Source organism: Nyctibius grandis, chromosome Z, assembly GCF_013368605.1.
Source record: "Nyctibius grandis isolate bNycGra1 chromosome Z, bNycGra1.pri, whole genome shotgun sequence".
NCBI lineage: Eukaryota > Metazoa > Chordata > Aves > Nyctibiiformes > Nyctibiidae > Nyctibius > Nyctibius grandis.
The window spans coordinates 78,183,550-78,205,801 of NC_090695.1; the positions used below are offsets into that span (position 1 = coordinate 78,183,550).

Here is a 22,252-nt window from a genome sequence, read left to right on the forward strand (position 1 = left end):
CGAGAGGAATTAGCCTGAAGTTGCGCCAGGGGAGGTTTAGATTGGATATCACGAAAAATTTCTTCACTGGAAGGGTTATCAAGCATTAGAACAGGCTTCCCGGGAAGTGGTGGAGTCACCGTCCCTGGAGGGACGGTGTAAATGCCGTGTAAATGTGGTGCTTAGGGACATGGTTTAGTGGCGGGCTTGGTTAGGTTAATGACTGGACTCGGTGATCTTAAAGGTCCTTTACAACCAAAGCGATTCTACGGCTCTACGGTTCTATGAACTACATCTCCCACAGTGCCCGAAGCAAAATGGCGGCTGGGGGGGCGAATCGGAGGGCTGACGTGCACTGCGCATGCGCGCGGCCGGCGACGGCGGTGGAGGTTGAAGGTGAAGCGGGGGGGGCGGTGACGGCTCGGCTCGGCCCGGCTCGGCTCGGCTCGGTCCGTCGTGTCTTCCGCCGCCGGGACGGCTGGCGGCCCGGCCTGCCGCGGGGCGAGGGGCCGCGCTCGGAGGGACGACAGGCGCGGAGCCGCGTCCCCACGCGGCCCGCGGGCACCGGGCCCGCCCGCGGCCCGGCCTGGGCGTCTCTCGCCGCGGGGCGCGGCTGCGGGGCCGACCGCCCCCGAGGTGTCCGGTTTGGCGCTGACGTGGTGTCTCTTGTCTGTGTAGGTGAAAATGGAGCTCAGGCTCGGCAGTGTCAGCGGGGCGGTGTGTTTGTGATGATCGAGGGGTCTGTGCCCTCCTAGGAAACAAATTTATCTCCGGGAGCTGTTGAGCAATGTAAGTTTGACAGTTTTCTTCGTTTTTTTTCAGGCTCCAAGGGAATATTTGAAATCTGCTCTCTTCCTTTGTCCTTTCATTACTAATTTCTCTCTAGGCCCTTTATCTATTCTCTATCTTTTGCTTTTCATCCGCTAAAAGGCTTTTTTGTTTTTCCGTATTTTTTGTCCAGCAGCGTTGTTTCTCAGCCTCATCCCAGTTAGACAGTTTTGACTGTGGTGTCTCTAAAGTTAATTTGAGGCAAAATATTTACCATATGTATCAAAATAGTGCATGATTATGTCAGACTTCAAAAGCATGAATGCCTCTTGGATGTGTCTTGAAATGCTCATTCTTTGTCGCTATACAGCAGCAGTCGGGAGCAGGGTCTGTCTAAGCGTGTGTGAAGGGAGAGGAGCACTGTGGACTGCGCCTGAACATAAGTGATGGGCTGGCTGTGGTACTGCTGTAGATAGCACACACGAAAAGCTCTGATCCTTAGGAACCCCTTGAGCACTTGTCCAATATGCCTCTTAAGCACAGTTCACTGCTCATAATTCCTCCTTTAAAGCAAACTGCATGCAGAGTGTCTTTCTAGGAGTCTAAGGTGACTGTCATACAACACCTCTCCTCCTGTTTAAATTTGTCTTAAACCTTAACCAAAATTTCGTTCTGGGATAGCTACTTTGTATCATTTAACTGTTTGGGATATCGACTTAATCCTGCATTGGAGCTAAGTGTAAGTAACTAATTTTAACCATATTATTTGTTGCAGGGATTTTTAGTGCTGTATGCATTTTGGAATATTGCACTATATTTCTGTGTTTAAAATAATCTCTATGCAATTACAGTAGGATATAAACAATGTTTTGACTTCAGTATGTCTTTTTATAAGAACTAATTATATGTCCTTTTTTACTTAGTAGCCACAATGTCAAATAAGGAGGTGAAGGCAGCATTAAAGAGTGCTAGAGAGGCAATACGAAATAAAGAATATAAGGAAGCCTTGAAACATTGCAAGGTAATTAATTTTTTACTTGGAAAGTAATATTTTTTGCACGTTTTGTTTGCTGTTCCCATACCCCTACAGCTGTACACTAATGCAGAGTGTGGAGTACCTTATTGATGTAATAGTTGAGATTAATTTTCAGATTTAACTTCTTTGCCCATTCATGTTAGCTGCCCACAGATAAACCTTTATTCTCCTTCCCTTTTGCATTTGCTTGTATGTGGCAATAAGAATATTAAGTCTAGAATGATAGCGATAAAAATCCATTTCTAATCCAGACCTTGACAGGAGTGCTTTAATTGCTGAGCTACAGGTATGGTTACTTGCAGAACAGTTCAGATATGAAGCATTCCTTGGCATAAAAAGCTGAAGTTACTAATCTTAGCCTTTTCCTACAAATCAGTAAACTTCTAATATTATCATATAGAATAATTCACGAAACTGCAATGATGAAGCTCGATACATGGATCTATAAGATGCATTTCATTCATCAGTTTCACTTAAAATTGTGTATTTCTAGGCAGTCTTGAAGCAAGAAAAAAATAACTACAATGCTTGGGTATTTATTGGCCTGGCAGCTGCTGAGTTAGAGCAGCCTGATCAGGCCAAAGGAGCATATAAGAAGGCTATTGAACTTGAACCAAACCAGTTACTGGCATGGCAGGTATGTAAATGCCCAAATTAACTTTTTCTTTCCCTTAAAAGTGTCACTATGAGTTAAACAGGGGAACAAATTGAAGTTGAGACTTGCATCCTTTTTTCTTGAGGCCCTTAGATCGACTGAAGCTTCAGAGTATCTGAGGTTTGTATTATTTGTGTCCAAAGGAAAGCCATGGGTGGCTGCATATGTATAGCAGAGTGAATTTTAGTTTCAGTATATTTGAGTTTGTATTTCTTGTGCAGACCAGGTAGCAATGAAACATGCAAGGGAAAGCATGAATTGAAACAGATATAGTAAATTTGTCCATGCTTAGGAATTTCCATGCTTGTAGCTCAAGAAACATTTGACAATGCTTCTCTCATAGGAGAGAAAATGTTTTATCTACTAAGTTATTTTTCCAGCTTCCAGCATTAAGTGGATTGTTACTGAATTTTGTTGTTGTTACTTAAAAACAATAGTATACATTTAAAATAACTGCTTGCTGGGTGGTGTGTGCGTGGCAACCTATAACAGTATATAGTTACAACATACAGTTGTGTTATTTGGAGACTGCTGAAGCATAAGGCTGCATATTAAGTCTGTCTTGATACCAACAATTGGTATTTTTCTAAGGTAGTAAGGTTCTTAGTATATTCAATATAAATACCTTTTTAAAGTATAACTGTTGGTGCCTGATTTCAAGGTATGTTGAAATTTCCTCATTTTTTCAATCAGATTCTGTCTTTCTGTTACTATACAAGACGATATGATACTTGGGTATAGATCTTTTATCATATGACTTGGTGTGCTTTGTATATTGTCTATTATGCAGACAAGGTTGTGTAATATATACAGGTTTCAAATGTTGGTATTAGTTAAGAAAGCAAGGAAAGCTTTTAATTTAAGTAGATTCAGAAGGCTGTACAGATGTATCAGCATAGATTCTGCTCAGAGACTGTGTTAACACTTGACCCTATTGAAGGCAATGGAATAATTTTTGTAGGCAGAACAGAACGTGCAGTGTTCTAATAACACATAACTGTTGACATAAAATCTTACTTTTTTTTAAAGGGATTAGCAAATTTATATGAGAAACCCAACCAAACAGATGTCAAAGGAGACTTAGCAGATGTTTACCAAAAGCTCTTGGAACTCTATGAAAGGTAAAGGATATTGAATACCATAATTCAGTCTTAAGATTTCTGGTTCAGTGAATGCTATTGCTGATACACAGCATAGGGTTTTTTTTAACGCCTTATCGCATCAGTGGGTAAGCACCTGTTACTAAGGTTTTCTGTACGTGTATAAGGTTTCTTGATAGTGTCCCCTTTGATAAGGCAGAAACTCTTGAATAATTGTACTTGAGGTTAGTAGTTTAGAGAGTTCTGTGTTATCCTGTGTCTTCTGTCTAAACTCACTGCCTTGAAGCATTTAACTCTGATAGTTCATTGTCTGCATTAGTAAGTAGGCTTATTTTTCTCTGTGATCTGAAGATCACAGAATAGATGTAATACAATTCATGTAATACCATTCTAAACAAATCTAACTCTCAGCTGTCACTGTAGTTGACTGGAGTGTTCGATTTGTTTCCTTAACTTGAAAATTGTTTAGAAGGAAAAGTACAATCCCTTAAAGTAAATTTTTTTTCTCAGTTACCGCAGCAATGAGTAAAACTTCTAGGCAATCTGTAGTATTTATTCTACATATTGGTTTGGCAACTGAACCTACTGAAAAATTATTTGTCAGAATTTGAAAAACATTATACTATTTTGTGAAAACTTAGCTTGTTTGTGTGGCATTTTCTTCCTCCTGTCTAGTGGTGACAAGCAGAAATGGTGTGATGTGTGTAACAAGCTTGTGGAACTATATCATCAAGAAAAGAAATATTTAGAGGTAGGTTGAGTACTTTACTTTCTCTCTACTAACAAGAAATTTCCGTTTGATCAGAACTAATTACTTTTCATCAAGGAATCTCCAGTTTTTTGGGCCACAGACCACTTAAGGTCTCCTTGTGGACCACTGCCAGGAAGAACTGATTTTAACTACATTCCTTTCTTTTCCACTGCGTAACAGACTTGGATGCAAAGTATTAAACAGAGAAAACTTGACAAAGAATATTAGTATACAGGCTGAAAGGGTGGGACGTCATTCTTCTGTTTTATTTCTAGAAGTCGAGCATGATCCTAAATCCACATTTACATGCAGTATGTGTGAGCCAGGTGTCCTTTGCCTATCTTGGCCAGTTCTAGGTATCTGATTAGCCTTTTGCTGGTGTGGTGATCCCTTCCTAGACTGTCCCTGATACTTCATGCCAGAGGGTAAGGTGGAATTTGTACACAACCTGCACTCAGTTGCCTGTGGCTTACGTACTGCGTTCCGTGCACAACGATAAAGACAGGCAAAGCTGCTCCAGGGCAACCTGAGCTTCAGCCCACTTAGCACTGCCAAAGTCTGTGTCAGCATGACCACTGCAGAAATACCCATGGCTCTTACCAGCTTACCACGAGGTGGAGCTGTTAAATGCCTGAATGGTTCTCAGTAAGGTGTCCTGTAGTCTCTCTGGCAATGTTACAGCAGACTTATTTTTGCAATTATGCTGTTTACTCTTTACCCTTTAAAAAGGTTGCTTTCTTACAAGGTGGTGCGTGGTCTTACTCCGTGTCCTCTTCTCCCCTTTCCTCCAACAATGGAAAATGAGAAATTTTGCATACCACTTAGCATCAGGCTCAAGACTATTAATTAGCTCTTTGGGTACCAGTTTCTGAAACTAAATTCAATGCTAATAGTTTAGCATATGAAGACAGACTTGCTCTGTGTGCAACGGGAAACTGCAAGTTAGGCCTCAGGGTCCTATTTTCTCTTTTTCAGTTCTGTTGATTTTTCCACACTGGAATTTCAATGTGGACTCTTTCTGTTCATAGTGCTGTAGATCCAGCAAGGCTTCCATTTTTTCTTCAGAGTTTATTGGAGGACTGTTCAGGTCCATTTTTACTGTTGATTTCCTCCAGGAACCAGAGTCAGAATTCATACTCTTGATGTTGCGTCCCTTGTTTACTGTCCCTTGGAAGGTGGGCAGGTCCCACACAATCCTTTTGGACTTATTGCTTTAATCAGAAAGCAGGTAGATCTGGGTTGCTACTTTAAACTTTAAACATTACTCTGTTGTCTACCCTAGTGTGGTACAGTTGTCAGTGATTGGAAAGCTTGTATCAGACCTCCAGGTCTTTGAAGAGTAACAGCATGGTTCATGTGTTTCCTGTTGACAGGTAGCTGAAACATGTCAGAGACTAATACAAATGAAACAGAAGGAAGGTGCAGAAAAGGCAGAGCTTCATCAGCTTTGGAAGAAGATGATCCGGTTACTGAAGGACAGTACACCGAACCAGGATAATAAGACTGAGCAGCTGGTAATGTTTCTCACTCCTACTCATCTGGATACATACATATGTACAGTGCAGCTAGACTTCAAATGAAGCCTTAAAACCCATGCAAATCTTGTGACTATTTGTCTCATTAATGTTCAATGCTGCTAAACTTCTCAGGAAGAGGTGGGTGATTTACCTTCTGACAACAGGGAGGATGCATCAGCCTGAGATGGGCGTTAGGTGGTATTAGGCACCTCAGTCCAAGCAGTCATTCTGGAACTCCTTCATTAACTGCCTTCTAAGTTCTGCAGGAGCCCAAGTTTGCACTGTAGCACAGTTATGCGTCATTCTACCTTTGCGTATTATGAGAAGCATCACACATAAGCTTTGACAGTGTGGTGGGTTGATCCTGGCTGGATGCAGGGTGCCCACCAAAGTTGCTCTTATCACTTCTCAACTGGACAAGGGAGAGAAAATATAACAAAAGGCTTGTGGGTCAAGATAAGGACAGGGAGATCATTCCCCAATTACCATCGTGGGCAAAACAGACTCGACTTGGAAATTAATTTTATTTGTTACCAGTCAGAATCAGAGTAGAATAAGGAGAAATAAAAAACAAATCTTAAAAACACCTTCCATCCCCACACTCCTCTCTTCTTCCCAGGTTCAACTTAACTCCCGAATTCTCCACCTCCTTGCCCGCAGTCGCGCAGGGGAACGGGGAATGGGGATTGCGGTCAGTTCATCACACATTGTCTCTGCTGCTCCTTCCTCCTCGGGGAGGACTCCTCACACTCTTCCCCTGTTCCAGCATGGGGTATCTGTTCCAGGTGGATATCCTCTCCACCATGGACCTCCATGGGCTGCAGAGTGGCAGCTTGCCTCACCATGGTCTTCCCCACAGGCTGCAGGGGACTCTCTGCTCCTCCTCCCCCTCCTTCTTCACTGACCTTGGTGTCTGCAGGGCTGTTGCTCTCACATATTGTCACTCCTTTTTCTCTCAGCTGCAGTTGCTCAGGGTTTTTTTCCCCTTCGTAATGGTATTATCCCAGAGGCACTACTTCCATCGCTGATGGGCTTGGCCTTGGCCAGCGGTGGGTCTGTCTTGGAGCCAGCTGGCATTGGCTCTGTTGGACATAGTGGAAACTTCTAGCAGCTTCTCACAGAAGCCACCCCTGTAGTCCCCCCACTACCAAAACCTTGCCATGCAAGCGCAATACAGGCGTTCTTCAAAGCAAGAAACTCCTCCCTGCTTTCCTCTGGAGTGGAAGAGGTCGCTTTGTGCTGTTTTGCCATTTCATTGTAGTTAGTGCTTATCCTAGATAGCAACGTTCTGGTTCAAATTTTGTTTTTTTCCTGTAGATTTTAAGCTCTCACTTCTTAGGAGAATGTCAAAGCTAATTGGAGCAAACAGAATGATCATGAATTATATTGATCCTGTGTTCTCTGTGGCCAAAGTTAATTTTGTTTTATCTATCTGTTCTTGCAAGATGAACCTGCTTCAACAGGAAGGGTAGAAATTTCTCATCACCAGTCTGCTTGCTAGCAGTGCTTCAGAAAGGTAGAAAATATAAATTGAAATAATTTCAGACAGCAGAAAATTGAATCTGATTCTCTAGTTTTTGAGAAGGTAAATGCTTTAACTTATGAGCTATTATAGAAAAGAGGTGCTGCACAAAAAAAAGCTTCATAAATATCAGGAATGGGTCTCACATGCAAACGTACAGTTCACTTTACCGTGGTTTGGATTAAAGCACCTGAACCTCGAAGGATGTGGCACTGAAGGCAACGTCCTATTCAGTATTTCACTTGTGACAAGTTGTGGGCAACTTTTTGTTTAGCATGCTTGTTTGGTAGCCTGCACTCTGTGGTGCCTGTGTTCTCCAATATATAAGGAGTCAAGAAATAAAAGAGTAGATTTCTAGACTAGAGCAGGGGGGGAGGGCTGACAGTTACCCATAGAGGATAGTAACCTAGGTTTTGTGGTACCAAGTCCTCCTTTGAACTGGGGTTGGGTATGAAGGAGAATCTGTGTGCTTACAAATTCTGCCTTCCTTGTACCCATCTCACATTATGAAACAGTGTGTTACTGCTTCATCTTGCACTAGACAATTAGCATGCTTTGGATCCTATTTGAGTACTACTTCACAATAAGGAACTTGCTTTGTGAATTTCTCTGTTCACAGTACTAGTATAAACTTAGTGAGTAGGATCCGGATAATAACATGTAATTATGCACTTAACTATGGGAGGGCTGGAAGGCATGTCCTGTGAGGAGCGGCTGAGCACTCTGGGTTTATCTGGTGTGGAGAAAAGGAGGCTGAGGGGCAACCTGATTTCTCTCTGCAGCTTCCTGAGGAGGGGACATGGAGAGGGACGTGCTGATACTCTTCTCCCTGGGATCCAGCACAGGACACATGGGAATGGTTCAAAGCTGCACCAGGGGAGGTTCCGACTGGACACGAGGAAGCATTTCTTTGCTGAGAGGGTAGCCAAACACTGGAACAGGCTTCCTGGAGAGGCAGTCAATGCCCCACGCCTGTCAGTGTTCAAGAGACATTTGGACGATGCCCTTAATAACATGCTTTAGCTTTTAGTCAGTCCTGAAGTGGTCAGACAGGTGTACTAGATGATTGTTGTAGGTCCCTTCCAACTGAAATAGTCTGTTCTGTGAAGATAATATTTTACTAGAGTTATTGTTCACTGCACTCCTAATTATTTCTTGTTTCAGCTTTTGACTGCATTTGAAAATGCAGTGAACTCTGCTGACACTGTTCCTGGTGAAGACCACCAAAATCTTTACAAGGACTTTATTCAGCGCTTGTCAAAAGTAAGGTTATGTTAATCTATTTAATTCAGTGAATAAATCTAATATTCCACATCTGGTAATTCACACAAGTAACTATTGATGTTTTTCCTTTCAAGTTTCCTCATGAAACGGCTAGGTTGGAAAAGGCCTGTAATGATATGATGGCTTTGTATCCTACTGTGAGTTATCCTTTGGAAGTACTTTGCTTGCACTTTGTTCAGTCAGGTGAGTAGGATGGATTTAGACATTTCTGGGGCTTAAATTATTTCTTTTAAGTTAGTTTTGTGACAGTGTTTCTACAAGTTTTTTCCCTTTCATGATCCAGTACAAGTGCACTATTTACTTTTATGTTGTATTTCTGCCTGTCTGGAAATGAAAAGTGTTTGGTCCTATGATTTGCTATTTCCTAGCTCTGTAAGTGAGTGATGGCTGTAAATTGGCAAAAAACTTATGCGAGTTAAGTCCAACTGTGGCAATGTAAAAAGTTGCAGAGAATGCCTTACAAAACTCAAGAGCAGCCACTCCGGGTAAATGAAGGTTAGCTTCTTAGGCTTAGAAGAGTGAATGGAGAATGTTAACCAGTACTCTAAGGCTGCACTTAGGTTATTCTTGACAGAGAGAATCTCTCTTGGCGAAAACAAACATTTGTGAAACTTTCTTCAAAATGATGACTGGTGAATAGGGAATAAACAGATCTATTTAGATATTTGTTCTAATAGAAAAGGAGAATCTCTGAGAAAAAAAAAATACCATGATGTGTTCCATAGTGCAGAGATCTGAAAGTATACAATTGGTATTTTCAGTAGTTCACTAAACAACACTGCAATAATGTTGAACACTTTCTTGGCATTTTCAAAGATAACTACTCAATTGTGGTCCATCATTTCATCGTTTAAGGCATCAGAAATTGATTCTATTTCTTTTTAAAACAAGGGAAGAAAATCAGGAAAAAACCCCTCTGGTTTATATAAAGAAAAATAACTTTCAGCTTAGGTTGAAGAATGCCTTTTCCAGTTTTGAAGGTAGGCTTCATGGAATGATGTAGCAACATAAAACGAGAGAATTTTTCACTTTGATTGGAAAGGATGAAGACAAATGAGGCCCAGATTCTCATTTCCAGATGAGAATGCTTTACAGTTTGGAGAAACGTGCAGAAACTAATTTCCAAAGGAAAAGGAGCATCTGGTTGGCACAGTTCTTACCTACCAAGACTCTGACAACATCTCACCATCCCACAGCCATCTTGGGGTGGGAGGGATGATGCTTAGGTTTTAGAAAGACTGTTCGTTTCTATCTGAGTCATTCCAACCATGTCGTAGTCCTTCGTGGCCCAAACTTGGGGGCTTGTAACTCAGATGTGTTATTAGTCACCTTTACCAAACGCAAATCCATGGCAACATTTATGTCAAATGAGTCCATAATTTTTTGATAAAACAGTAGTTCAAAGACTGTTTCTGCAAGTCACAGCAGTTGCTTTAAGCAAGGACTGCCATGTCTACAATCACAGCTTAACACAAGCATAAAAAGTTAGTGGCATCAGTTAAAATTAAGCCAAGACATTAAATTATGTGGTTTCACAGCAAGACTGTTTCAGCAAGCCCATCACAGCAAATTTATAGCTACTCAAGGCCTACTCTGGAAGGAAATTATTTTGGTTTATTTGAGGCAGCTTTTGACAATGTGGGCATTCAGCTGGGTTTACATGAAAAGCATGTAAAGGAAGTTTTTATTAACAAAGGAAGTATACCTGTAGTAATTTAACATGAGTGGTTAAAAATTCAGGTTTCAGACTGACAGTTTATTTTGTTTAGTGGTACTGGGTATTTAGATTACTGCTTGTTTTTTGGGTTTGGTTTAGGGGGTGGAGGGTAGTAAGTATGTAGGTAGTACCTTTGGAAAAAAGTTTAGTTAATAAATTCATTACTTTGAGCTCAAAGTGTAAGGGTCATATATTTATGTAGATAAGGTATGCTGTTGCATTTTTTAAAATCTAAAACTCTCTAAAATATGTCTTTTTCTGGAACCAGGTACTTTGTCAGAAGAGGCCCTGCACTGTTTTTCTAGGCTTTTGGAGATGGATGCAAGTAGTGGTCCAGGCATCATTGGTTTTGGCATAAAATGCCTCCAAGAAAAGAAATACAAGGAGGCTGTTAAGAGTCTTACTGAAGGTAAATGTGTAATATGAGGTATAAGTACTCTATAACTTGAACCAGCTAGTTTATGCTGGATATTTTGGGAATCTTATACTTGCATAGTAGTTCTCCAGTGTTAAGATGAGCTAGATTTTAAAAGAATACTCAACACTGTCTCTGATTGGGCACTGAATTTTTTTAAAATATAGCTTTAAGTATACATCTCTGAAGTCTGTCATTGCTGTTGTAGTCAGCTCTCTAGTATTTTAGTGTGATCAACTTTAAACTTTTTTTTTAATCTGACTGTTATTGGGGAAATACCTAGATGAAGCAGTAAATACAGCAATTAAACATAGAATGTTTTGGGTTGAAAAGGACCTTTAGAGGTCATCTAGTCCAACCCACAATGAAGCAATGTGGAATTTATGAAGTAAAATGTAATGCAGGTCCTCTAATCTGTATTTCTACACCCGAACAAAGATGACGTGCCTTTAAAGTTACATCATTTTAAGACCTCTTTAACATTTACATTGGGTAAGCACTTGTATTGTGTATCTAAAGAGAAATATCAGAGGATTTTTTTTTTTTTGCAGTAGCCAGATTTGCTTAAGAGTTGGCTTACTACTCTGTAATTATCTCACTTGTATGGAAATGGCAAAGCTCCTTGAAAATTATTTATAAATGTACTAGTGGGAAATAGTACTCTCCACTCCCACTGTGCTGACCATGGAAGATTCAAAACAGCTTATTGAGAAAGCTGGGTAAATAAGCATTTGGGATCTAAGCAATCATGAGTCAGTCAGGCTATGCTGTGATATCCTGCATCTTTTCACCCAGATTTAGAATAAGATTGTTTCTGAAACTGGATTTCAGAATATTCTACAGTATTGTACAGGATCTTACCCACAATGAAATAATATGTCTTGCCTAAATCCTGAAATAAAAATTTCAGGTGCTTAAGAGGAAAAAGTCTTCCATGGAAGGCAAATTCTTTGGGCTTAAATGGCCACTGGATGTTTTGACATCTGCAGCAATGTATAAAGCTTGGAAATAAAGTCTTTCCCAGTAAGCCAAGTGTTTGCATTTTAAATATTGAAGCTTCAAGGCATTATTTAGTAGTTATATGTATCTCAGAAGACTCAAATTTAGTGTTATCACTGGATCTTTAAGGCAAGTTTATCAGGAAGTTTCAGTGAAACACTTGCCATAATTTTCTTGTTGTCTTGAAGTTCTATAGGCCTTTTCTGGTTTCTGAGAAAAACTGTATACAGCAGTCTACAGGCTGCTGATGTTAATGTCTGATTGAAGTGAAGGACTTTTTTCATTTTGAAACAGAAGTGCACCTTAAGCCAGTGTTGTGTGTTTCCTCACTTTTTCCCCTTTTTCTTTTCTGTATATATAATGTTATATGCAAAATTAAGCCTAACAGAAGCTTACTTGCTTCTTAGTCTTTGCCTTACTGGATGGAGGCTTATATGTCTAAACCAGTTTAAAATAAGACTTAAAGGAAAGATTAACTGCAAGTCTTATTATCTGATTGATAATATGTTTTTGATGGCATTATACGGCTGTACAGCATCTGCCAACTACAGTGTCTTTGCAGCCCTGAGCAGTGTTTTTTTCATACCTTTTTTTAAACTCTTCTTTTATTAGGTTTGGAGAAGACTAGCCAGTGTCCAGCAGCGTGGCATTATTTGGCAGAGGCACAGATGAAAATTCACGAACACAGGGACGCTGTCCTGTCCTGCAATCAAGGTAACTGCCCACTAATTGAAAAGAGCAACTGCAAGGGTACACCACTTTATGTAGTCCAGCCAATGTGGCCTTTGCGTGGTAGGTCTGAGTGAGTTAGCAACAGTCATAGTCCTTTGATTTTTGCAGTCTCATGGCTTTTGCTGGTGTGCCCTGCTTCTCTTGGTTTGTGACAGCTGAAAAGCACCATGTGCTGCTTACTCTCAGGAAAAGGGAAAATTCTTGGCTAATCAGAACCAGAAAACTGTCTGATGGTTAATATTTAGAAGGCTTGCATGTTCTGATGTGCTGGTGGTTGACCAACTCTGCCAAACAGCAGACAATTGCCTGAAACCACAAGGGTAGGTGTCACAAATTTTTAGTCTGATAGACTTCATATTTAGACTTAAAAGACGATAAGATTTTAATCAAGTTAATGTAAAATGCAGAAATATTGCGTAGTACAACTATATCTTAAGAAACCTCAGTGTGAGTGTAGATCCTTATCTGTGCTAGCTGGGAATGAGGGCAGTTACTACGATCTAGTGATATGTATCTAATCTGAATAGAACCATTTTCCGATCATTACAAATGAAGGGGCAGCCAAAGTGGAGTTTTTTCTGACAGGGACAAATGCAATGAAAAAATTCTCAAGAATGACTTGAAGAGGTAAAAGTATGTAGACCTGGCTAAATAGAAATGGGAAATTATTAAAAGCAAGGGGAAGTACTAGCCAGCGAGGGATATTCAAAAGGCCTGTGAATTTGGGCGGAGGAAATGTGAAAACAGAATAAAGTATGTAAAAAGAAACTAATTGCAGGAAGAATGAAAATGAGATTATTCTTTTCCCATCTGTGTTCAGTGTGGAACAGCTCGGGGTGAGTCCTACACCATGACCCTTCTTTTCAGGGGATTCATCAAACAACCTGTCTGTGATTATAGCACTAATAGAAGTTGCTATAAAACAAGACAAGAAAAATTAGCATTAAGGAACTATGAGATATCGACCTAGGAATTGACCGAGGAACATAAAGATGAAATTGCTGAAGTACTAAGTGGTTTATGTAATTGCTTGCTTAAACTGTCTTGGCACCCAAATGCTTGAAGGTAGATAGTGCGACCCTAATTTTTAAAAAGGGTTCTAGGAAAGACCAGGTAAACCACTGAAAGGTCTGATATGTTTAGTGGTTGAATTAGTTAAAGCTGAAAGAACAGAGTTCGGGAATTTATGTAGAAAAATTATTCTAGGGGATGGACAGCATGACTTTTGTAAAGTAAAGTTTTTTTTAGAACTCCTTGAAGGCATTTACGAGCACACGGATGAGATGTGATACACTCTTCTCTGACTTCCATGTGGTAATTGATGAGATCTCTTACAAGACTGTTAAGAAAACTAAGCAGCCTTGGGTTAGGAAGTAGAGTTGTAGCATTGAATGTTTTTTGTCAGTTTTAAATAAGTTAAAAGCTAGAGCACAGTATAGCAATAACGTTTGTTTTCAGGCTTAAAGAAGGTGTCCCTGACATTTTCACTGGTACTTGCATTGTTCATCCTCTTTTCTAATCATTTATGGATGTTGAGTAGTAAGGTTACAAAGTTTGCTGCTATTCAAAGCAGACTGAAAAATTCTAAAAGGAGATTACTGGAGTGGGCAACTAGGTGTTAAAATAATGAATACGATTCCATAGTCTTAAATGCAAAATCATGCAGTTGTGGGAAGAAATGTTCTCACAAAGCTGTCCTGCAGTCTTGTTGAAGTAGAGAGCAGAAAGGTCCTCGTTTTGTATGAAAAAACAGGACTGTTTCTTTCCCCTTCTATGCTTTACAGGCAAGTCAAATATTAGAAATTACAGAGAAGGGAATGGTTAGTGAAACAGAGTACCAACATGCAGTTACTTTAAGAACTTCAGCAGAATGGTGAAGTCTGTGTGTGGTTTTGATACCCATCCACCCCTTCTCAAAAGAAAATAATAGTAGAAGTTAATAGACTAGTAATAAGGATGATCAAATATATGGAAAATGCAGCATATGAGAGCAAGTAAATTGCCTGTAAAGTCCTTTCCCAGCCTGGAGAAGAGACGATTTTGAAATCTGTGAAGTTGCAAGTGACGTGGAAGATAAATAAAGGTCAAGTGTTTCGTTTTCCTGTGCAAGGTCTACATAGTACCAAATGAAATGAAAAGCTGGCTGGCTCAGAACAAACAAAATAAGTTTTGTCTCTCAATGCAAGGTGTAAGTTAAGCTATTGTGCCTTGCTAAAAGATGCTGTTGATGCAGAAAGTTTCCTTGAGTCCAAAGAATATGTGGAAAGTGGGAGAGAATTCTGGGGAAGCATTGCTTTATTCTTGGCCTGTCTTACTGGCTGTATCAAGTCAGGCAAAAGATCATCATGTGTGAAAATAAATACCGTTAATTGAGTTATTCAGAAAGCTCTTGCCTTTGGAGAATGCTGAAGCTCGACAGAGATGCCGTTGTTCTCTGAGGTGGGATTATACTGTGTATTGGAGAAGTAATCAATACTGTGTAGAAAGGTCCAAAGTTACCTTTGCACAGGCACAGAATCAAATCCCTGTTTTCGGTAATATTTTTTTCTTTAAACACTGAATGTAAAACAACTTGTTTATTGAAAGGTCATTGTTTATTGAAAGGATCAGCTGCCCTTGTTCTCGTGGGGGACTTTAACTTACCAGATGTCTGCTGGACATACAATACAGTAGAGAGGAAACAGTCTTGGAGGTTTCTGGAGTGTGTGGGAGATAACTTCCTGACACAGCTGGTGAGTGAGCCAACTACGGAAGATGCCCCGCTGGACCTGTTGTTTGTGAACAGGGAAGGACTTGTGGGTGAGGTGATGGTTGGAGGCCGTCTTGGGCATAGTGATCATGAAATGGTAGAGTTTTCGATTCTTGGAGAAGTAAGGAAGGGGCTCAGCAGAACTGCTACCTTGGACTTCCAGAGGGCAGACTTTGTCCTGTTTAGGAGTCTGGTAGACAGAGTCCCTTGGGAGGCAGTCCTGAAGGGCAAAGGGGTCCAAGAAGGCTGGACACTCTTCAAGAAAGAAATCTTAAAGCTGCAGGAGCAGGCTGTCCCCATGTGCCGGAAGACGAGCCAGCGGGGAAGAAGACTAGCCTGGCTGAACAGACAGCTTTGGCTGGAACTCAGGAAAAAAAGGAGAGTTTATGAGCTTTGGAAGAAGGGGCAGGCCACTCAGGAGGAGTACAAGGATGTCGTGAGGCTATGCAGGGAAAAAATTAGAAGGGCCAAAGCCCAGCTGGAACTTAATCTGGCCACTGCCATAAAAGGCAATAAAAAGTGTTTCTACAAATACATTAGCCACAAGAGGAGAGCCAAATTGAATCTCCATCCTTTACTGGATGTGGGAGGTAACATGGCGACAAAGGCTTAATGCCTTCTTCGCCTCAGTCTTTAGTAGTAAGATGAGATGTTCTCTGAGATACCCAGCCTCATGAGCTGGAGGACAGGGACAGGGAGCAGGGTGAAGCTGCCGTAATCCAAGGGGAAATGGTTAGAGACCTGCTATGCCACTTAAACATGCATAAGTCTATGGGACCAGATGGGATCCACCCAAGGGTACTGAGAGAGATGGCGGAAGTGCTCACCAAGCCACTTTCCATCATTTATCAGCAGTCCTGGCTAACCGGGGAGGTTCCAGGGGACTGGAAATTAGTGAATGTGACGCCCATCTACAGGAAGGGCTGGAAGAAGGTTCCAGGGAACTATAGGCCTGTCAGTCTGACCTCGGTGCCAGGGAAGATTATGGAGCAGATAAGATAATCTTGAGTGCTATCCTGGGGCACTTACAGGACAACGAGGCGATGAGGCCCAGTCAGCATGGGTTTACAAAAGGCAGGTCCTGCTTGACTAACCTGATCTCCTTCTATGACAAGATGACCGGCTTACTGGATGAGGGAAAGACTGTGGATATTGTCTACTGGACTTCAGTAAAGCCTTTGACACAGTCTCCCACAGCATTCTGCTGGAGAAGCTGGCTCTTGGGTTGCTTGGGCGTACACTTCAGTGGGTAAAAAACTGGCTGGATGGCCGCGCCCAAAGAGTTGTGGTGAATGGAGTTATATCCAGTTGGCAGCCAGTCACAAGTGGTGTTCCCCAGGGCTCAGTGTTGGGGCCAGTTCTCTTTAATATCTTTATCAATTATCTGGATGAGGGGATCGAGTGCACCCTCAGTAAGTTTGCAGATGACACTAAGTTGGGTGGGAGTGTTGATCTGCTTGAGGGTAGGAAGGCTCTGCAGAGAGTTCTGGACAGTCTGTATCGATGGGCCAAGGCCAAGTGTATGAGATTCAACAAGGCTCAGTGTCGGGTCCTACACTTGGGGCACAACACCCCCAGGCACCGCTACACGCTTGGGGAAGAGTGGCTGGAAAGCTGCCTGGTGGAAAAGGACCTGGGGGTGTTGGTTGATGGCTGGCTGAATATGAGCCAGCAGTGTGCCCAGGTGGCCAAGAAGGCCAACGGCATCCTGGTGTGTATCAGAAATAGTGTGGCCAGCAGGACTAGGGAAGTGATCATCCCCCTGTACTCGGCACTGGTGAGGCCACACCTTGAGTACTGTGTTCAGTTTTGGGCCAAGACATTGAGGTGCTGGAGAGAGTCCAGAGAAGGGCAACAAAGCTGGTGAAGGGTCTAGAGAACAAGTGTGATGAGGAGCGGCTGAGGGAACTGGGGGTGTTTAGCCTGGAGAAGAGAAGGCTGAGGGAAGACCTTATTGCTGTCTACAGGTACCTGAAAGGAGGTTGTAGCGATGTGGGGGTTGGTCTCTTCTACCAGGTAACAAGTGATAGGATGAGAGGAAACAGCCTCAAGCTGCACCAGGGGAGGTTTAGATTGGATATTAGGAAAAATTTCTTCACTGGAAGGGTTATCAAGCATTGGAACAGGCTGCCCAGGGAAGTGGTGGAGTCACCATCCTTGGAGGTATTTAAAAGACGAGTAGATGTGGTGATATTAGGGTTATTGTTTAGTGGTTGATTTGGTAGTGTTAGGTTAATGGTTGGACTCAATGATCTTAAAGGTCCTTTCTAACCAAGGCGATTCTGTGATTCTGTGATTCTTTAGAACATAGATCAGAAAAATGCAGCATTCCATTTATAAGGCCAGCAGCTAGAAAGCAATTAGTCTTTCCACATGTCTGAGAGGACCTTTCTAAAATTGATTTAACTTTTAAAATTGAATGGATAGAAATTTTACAGAACAATTTCTTCAACATGGGGGAGAGCAGTCAAAAAAATTGTTCTGTTAAGTGATGCTCTATTAGACTGAAAAATTGTAATTAACAAGATTTAAAAAATACTGGGAACAGTGATGCTTTTTATAGTTCCTTTTCTTTATTTTTACTTGATGGAAGTTTTCTCTTGTCAACAGCTCTCGAGGCTCTTGGAACTCCTGAGGGTCCTAGTCTTAGGAGGAAGAACCTTATCCTTCAGTTGAAAGCAGAGGCTTTGATTAAAATAGCTGATGCTGACGCTGCAGAAGCAGCCATTAAAGCACTTGAGCAGGTATTTTCATTGACTAAAATGTATATTTTTTTTATTTTAAAAAGTGCTCTCATCTTTCTGTACTAAAAGCTCAAGCAGTGTATTTCTGCCCTTGCCTTGTTTTCGCGTTGTGTGGTTTAGACAACTCCTACCCACTATGGTGTAATCCAAACACTCCTTGCTTCTCTGTTTTTTTAGGCTTTGCTACAACTCTTTTTCACTCACAATTCTGATTTTAGAAGATGTTACTTTTGACCTTGTCTGTTCCTGCTCAGTGCTGCTGGGTTCTTGCTAGTTCTGTGGCTGTTGTTCAGCTTAATGTGGATTGTTGTTATAATCCTACTCCCCATGTCCTTTATTAGTCATGAACATGAACATATTGAAAGGTTAAGCTTTAAGCAGAAGTTGCTTCTTCTCTTTTTTGGCTCACAGTTCCATGTATACTACTTCTTTGCTGTTTAGACTTCTGTACCTTTGTCCTTGCTCTCTACAATCTTCTACTTGTTCTCCATCAAAATTATTCTTTCTAAGGCTTCTCAAGGATATGCTATCTAAATGTTTTCTTGTCTTTATCTTCATGCAGTCTGCCTGTTTTTGACAGCTGTGATTTCTTAATCTGGGGAGAGAATAATCTGGTCATGTCTATTACTTGGTTTTCTAGATTGTGGATGCAAGCAGTGATCCAGTGGTTTTAGCTATCAGAGGTCAGGCTTATTTAAACAAAGGTTTAATGGATCAGGCTTCAAAGGTTAGTGCTGTATTGTCATTCCTGTAAGCTAAGTAGAATACTTGCTTGCATAGAGGAAATATCTAGGAAAGAATGACATCCTTTTTCAGATTTCACAAGAGCTTCTCTTGTCCCACCCTGATCTGTCTGAGTCCCATGCTCTAGAGGGTTTCATCCATTATTCCCAAAAGGACTATGAACAGGCAGAAAGAAGGTAGATTTGTTTTTTTTTTTTCTGTCCTCTAACAGGGAAATGCGGGGGGGGAGGATAGAACATAGTGTTTTTCAGCTTTTGAGAGTTTGTCTGATCTGACCTCTCTTGCTTTTATTTAGTTTCCTAAATGCTATTGAAAGAAAGGCCGAAACTGCAGAGTATCATCAGTACCTGGGGCTCACATACTGGTTCATGAGTGATGAGACAAAAAAAGACAAAGGAAAAGCACTCACTCAGTTCTTGAAGGTAAAGGCTGCTTTAAATATTCATGTAGAATTAGTGTTTTGCTGTATCAGAAACCAAATCTGGAAAATACACTGACTGGAATGACAGACTTGAATATTGTGCTTGTTACCATTTACAAGCCTGCAGAGACCGTAAACCAAGTTCAACTGTGCAAAAAGGCATTGCAGGCAGCTGTGCAGTTACCTGGAATCCTCCTGGTTTTGTTTTCCTCTTTTCATCTAATTCTTGAGGCCTTTGATTTAGCCAAATGTAGTGGTGATTATCTCAATCTTCTGTCCTTGAAGACTGTAAAGTCGAGGCCTCTAGATGACCAGCATACATCTTTGAAGACGTTTTGAAATGGGGAGGGCAAAATTAAAATTGGGGAAAAGGGTGAGGAAGAAAAAAAGATGAAAATGGTGTTAGAGTTTCAGTGTCTGTCCAAGGAAGTAAGTCTGCAAAGCCCCACAATTTATATACTTCTTCTGATCTTTGGGTTTTTGGTGGTTATGGCTTTTTCTCTGAACATAGAATTCACATTCTGAACAAGAACGTGAATCCAAAAGATTTAGTCTGACATCTTTATTGGGAACATGGAAGTATACAAAATAAGACTGTAGACATTGTAAACTCACCATATAACTTCATGATAGGTGTTGGCAACTTAAATCGTGGCCTGCTGTTTGCACTACAGTAACAGCAGAGGATACTGGAGAAGTAGTTGAAGCGAGCAATACTTTTGGTTCTAAACTGTTTTATGTGAGGTTTGTTTTTTTTTTTTTTTAAATGTCAAAGCTGTTTTCTGCTGCTTGGGGGCTGTGGGTTTCTTAAGTATAAACAAATCTGCCAAGTGTATCTAAAAAGGAACTTGAGAAAAAGCTGGAGTTGATTGTAATGTAATATGGTAAGAGTATGAGCATAATGGTTGAAACCAAGTAGAGTATGAAAATGATGGGATGTAGGAAGGAATTGTTTTCTCCTAGCACAACTAGCTTGTTAGTACTTCAAGTACAAAATCCTTTGAGTCATGAGGTTTGTAGCAGATTCTGCAAATATTTAAAACTCAAGTAATCTCTGAAATTTTAAAATAAAGTTTTACTACTCAGATGTATCACAGAAGGAGTTTAAATAAGTTGATAAGTAGAGGTTGAACAAGTTATCACTGGACCTGTCCATCAGTATAATCCTTCAAAATGCTGTCTTATATTGTGTTCATATTTCCTTGTAGGCCGCAAAATTGGACAGCTACTTGGGAAGTGTCTTTTGTTACTTAGGTAACTACTACAGAGATATTGCTGGAGACAAAATTAGAGCTCGTGGTTGCTATAAAAAGGCTTTTGAACTGGACGGAACTGATGAAGAATCTGGAACAGCAGCTGTAGACTTAAGCGTGGAACTTGGAGACATGGTATTGTACATTCAGGGCATTGGATTACCCCTGTTTTGTTTCCTGTTCTTTGAGGAATCACTTCAGATTTCCTCTGTATTTGAGAATAAGATCTGAAAACAGGTGTTCTGTCATTGCTTAGCAGTTTTCATAGTTGGACCTGCTTCAATTTCATGCTCCAATTCCAAATTAAATCTGTCTGGGGAGAAGGGTAGGGGAACCAAGCATAACACTGTAGTCAACACACGTGTGATTTAGATGAAGGATTTTTTTCAGTAGGGACCATGAAGTGAAAGTTAGTTTTCTTTTCACATTTAACTTGTGCCACTTCTCTTCTCCATCCTTCACCTTGCTCCTTTCAGAAAAAGCATACAAAGTCATCAGAACGTTTTAAAAAAATATTTCTTATATAGCATTATATGAGAAGTTCTTAGCCTATGATATTACAGAGCACCTGTAACCCATAGTTTGACAGACGCCATTGGAACATATGGAAAGTCAGTCTAAGTATCTGACTTGCTGCAAATACTTGCATCCTTCTCTAGTTAAAAAAAAAAATAAAAAATTAGTCTCTACAAAACTCAGGAAGCTATTGTCTGTTTGCAAAGACAGGTACATAAGAAATAATCACATTTTTAGATGTGATAATTTTCTCCTCTAATCTGCCACTCAGCCTGCTAGCTTTAAAAAGTCCCTGTAGCATTTCTTCATTACAGTAATTAACAGATTAAACAGTTTAATTGTGTGCTGGATTTAGGAGTATTCTTCTTTAACAAGAACTTTGTTATTTACAAATATCTGTGTTTACTACCATGGCATTTTTGGTGCTTTGTTAGGACACTGCTCTGACAATCCTGAATGAGGTAACTGAAAAAGCGAGTCCTGGTACAGCAAAATGGGCCTGGCTTCATCGTGGACTTTACTACCTGAGAACTGATCAGCCGACACAAGCAGTGGCTGAGTAAGAGAACTAGTGGTTGGTTTAAGCCATTTTATGTAAATCCCAATAAAAGTGATCGTAGCAAGTTTTGAAAATAAGTTAGCTGATTGTAGGATGGCTTGTACTAAACAATGGGAAATGGGTCTGAGCAAGCTGTGTCTATTTTCAGTTCCAGAATTAGCACAGTGTGGTCTTTTCAGCATAGCAGTGTTCTGTACTAACAAGCCTGGTGACAGGTTTGTCATAGACAAGCATGGTATAGCACTGAACAAAGAGCCAAGATTAGGTACAGTGTCTAAACTTGTATAATGTGCTCTCAAGATGAAAACACTACTATGCTGTGTTCAAAAGTTCTGTATAATTGTGCATTTGTGTCCTGAGAATGTATAATGCAAGGAAATAATTTGCGTTACTTTGTATCACCTTTTGTTTAAATAAATTTATATCTTGGTATCTTCAGTTTGCAGGCAGCTCTCAGGGCTGATCCAAAGGATTCCAACTGCTGGGAGTCCCTAGGGGAGGCTTACTTGAGCAGAGGTAGCTATTCAACAGCTCTAAAATCCTTCAGGAAAGCAAGTGAGCTGAACCCAGGGCTTGTGTACAGCATTTACAAAGCTGCAGCAGTTGAGCAGATTCTAGGCAAATATGAAAATGCTATAGCTACCTATCAAGAAATCTTAAACAAGACAGAAGACTATGTGCCTGCATTGAAAGGTAATATGTCTGAATTTGAAAGTGTTAACTCTTTCTCCCTCTACATGCTGTAGTGCTTCAGTCTTGTGGAGAGGTTCTGGGTGTATTGAGGTTTTTCT

At 40.7% G+C, this 22,252-nt stretch overlaps 1 protein-coding gene across 2 annotated transcripts in view; it reads left to right on the forward strand.

The window, feature by feature from the left end:
- The first annotated feature begins 648 nt into the window (after nt 1-648).
- Nucleotides 649-22,252, forward strand: part of SKIC3 (SKI3 subunit of superkiller complex) — a 53,041-nt gene continuing 31,437 nt past the window's right edge. The window contains exons 1-17 of one of the 2 annotated variants that reach the window (XM_068423117.1): nt 649-768; nt 1,671-1,768; nt 2,277-2,420; nt 3,468-3,559; nt 4,214-4,289; nt 5,663-5,803; nt 8,493-8,591; nt 8,687-8,795; nt 10,598-10,738; nt 12,356-12,457; nt 17,835-17,968; nt 18,609-18,695; nt 18,785-18,888; nt 19,008-19,134; nt 20,342-20,521; nt 21,337-21,461; nt 21,901-22,154. In XM_068423117.1, the coding sequence (XP_068279218.1) occupies nt 1,679-1,768; nt 2,277-2,420; nt 3,468-3,559; nt 4,214-4,289; nt 5,663-5,803; nt 8,493-8,591; nt 8,687-8,795; nt 10,598-10,738; nt 12,356-12,457; nt 17,835-17,968; nt 18,609-18,695; nt 18,785-18,888; nt 19,008-19,134; nt 20,342-20,521; nt 21,337-21,461; nt 21,901-22,154 (2,005 nt within the window). In that variant the 5' untranslated portion in view covers nt 649-768; nt 1,671-1,678. The remainder of the gene's footprint in view (nt 769-1,670; nt 1,769-2,276; nt 2,421-3,467; nt 3,560-4,213; nt 4,290-5,662; nt 5,804-8,492; nt 8,592-8,686; nt 8,796-10,597; nt 10,739-12,355; nt 12,458-17,834; nt 17,969-18,608; nt 18,696-18,784; nt 18,889-19,007; nt 19,135-20,341; nt 20,522-21,336; nt 21,462-21,900; nt 22,155-22,252) is intronic. The other variant, XM_068423118.1, reaches the window with a different exon arrangement.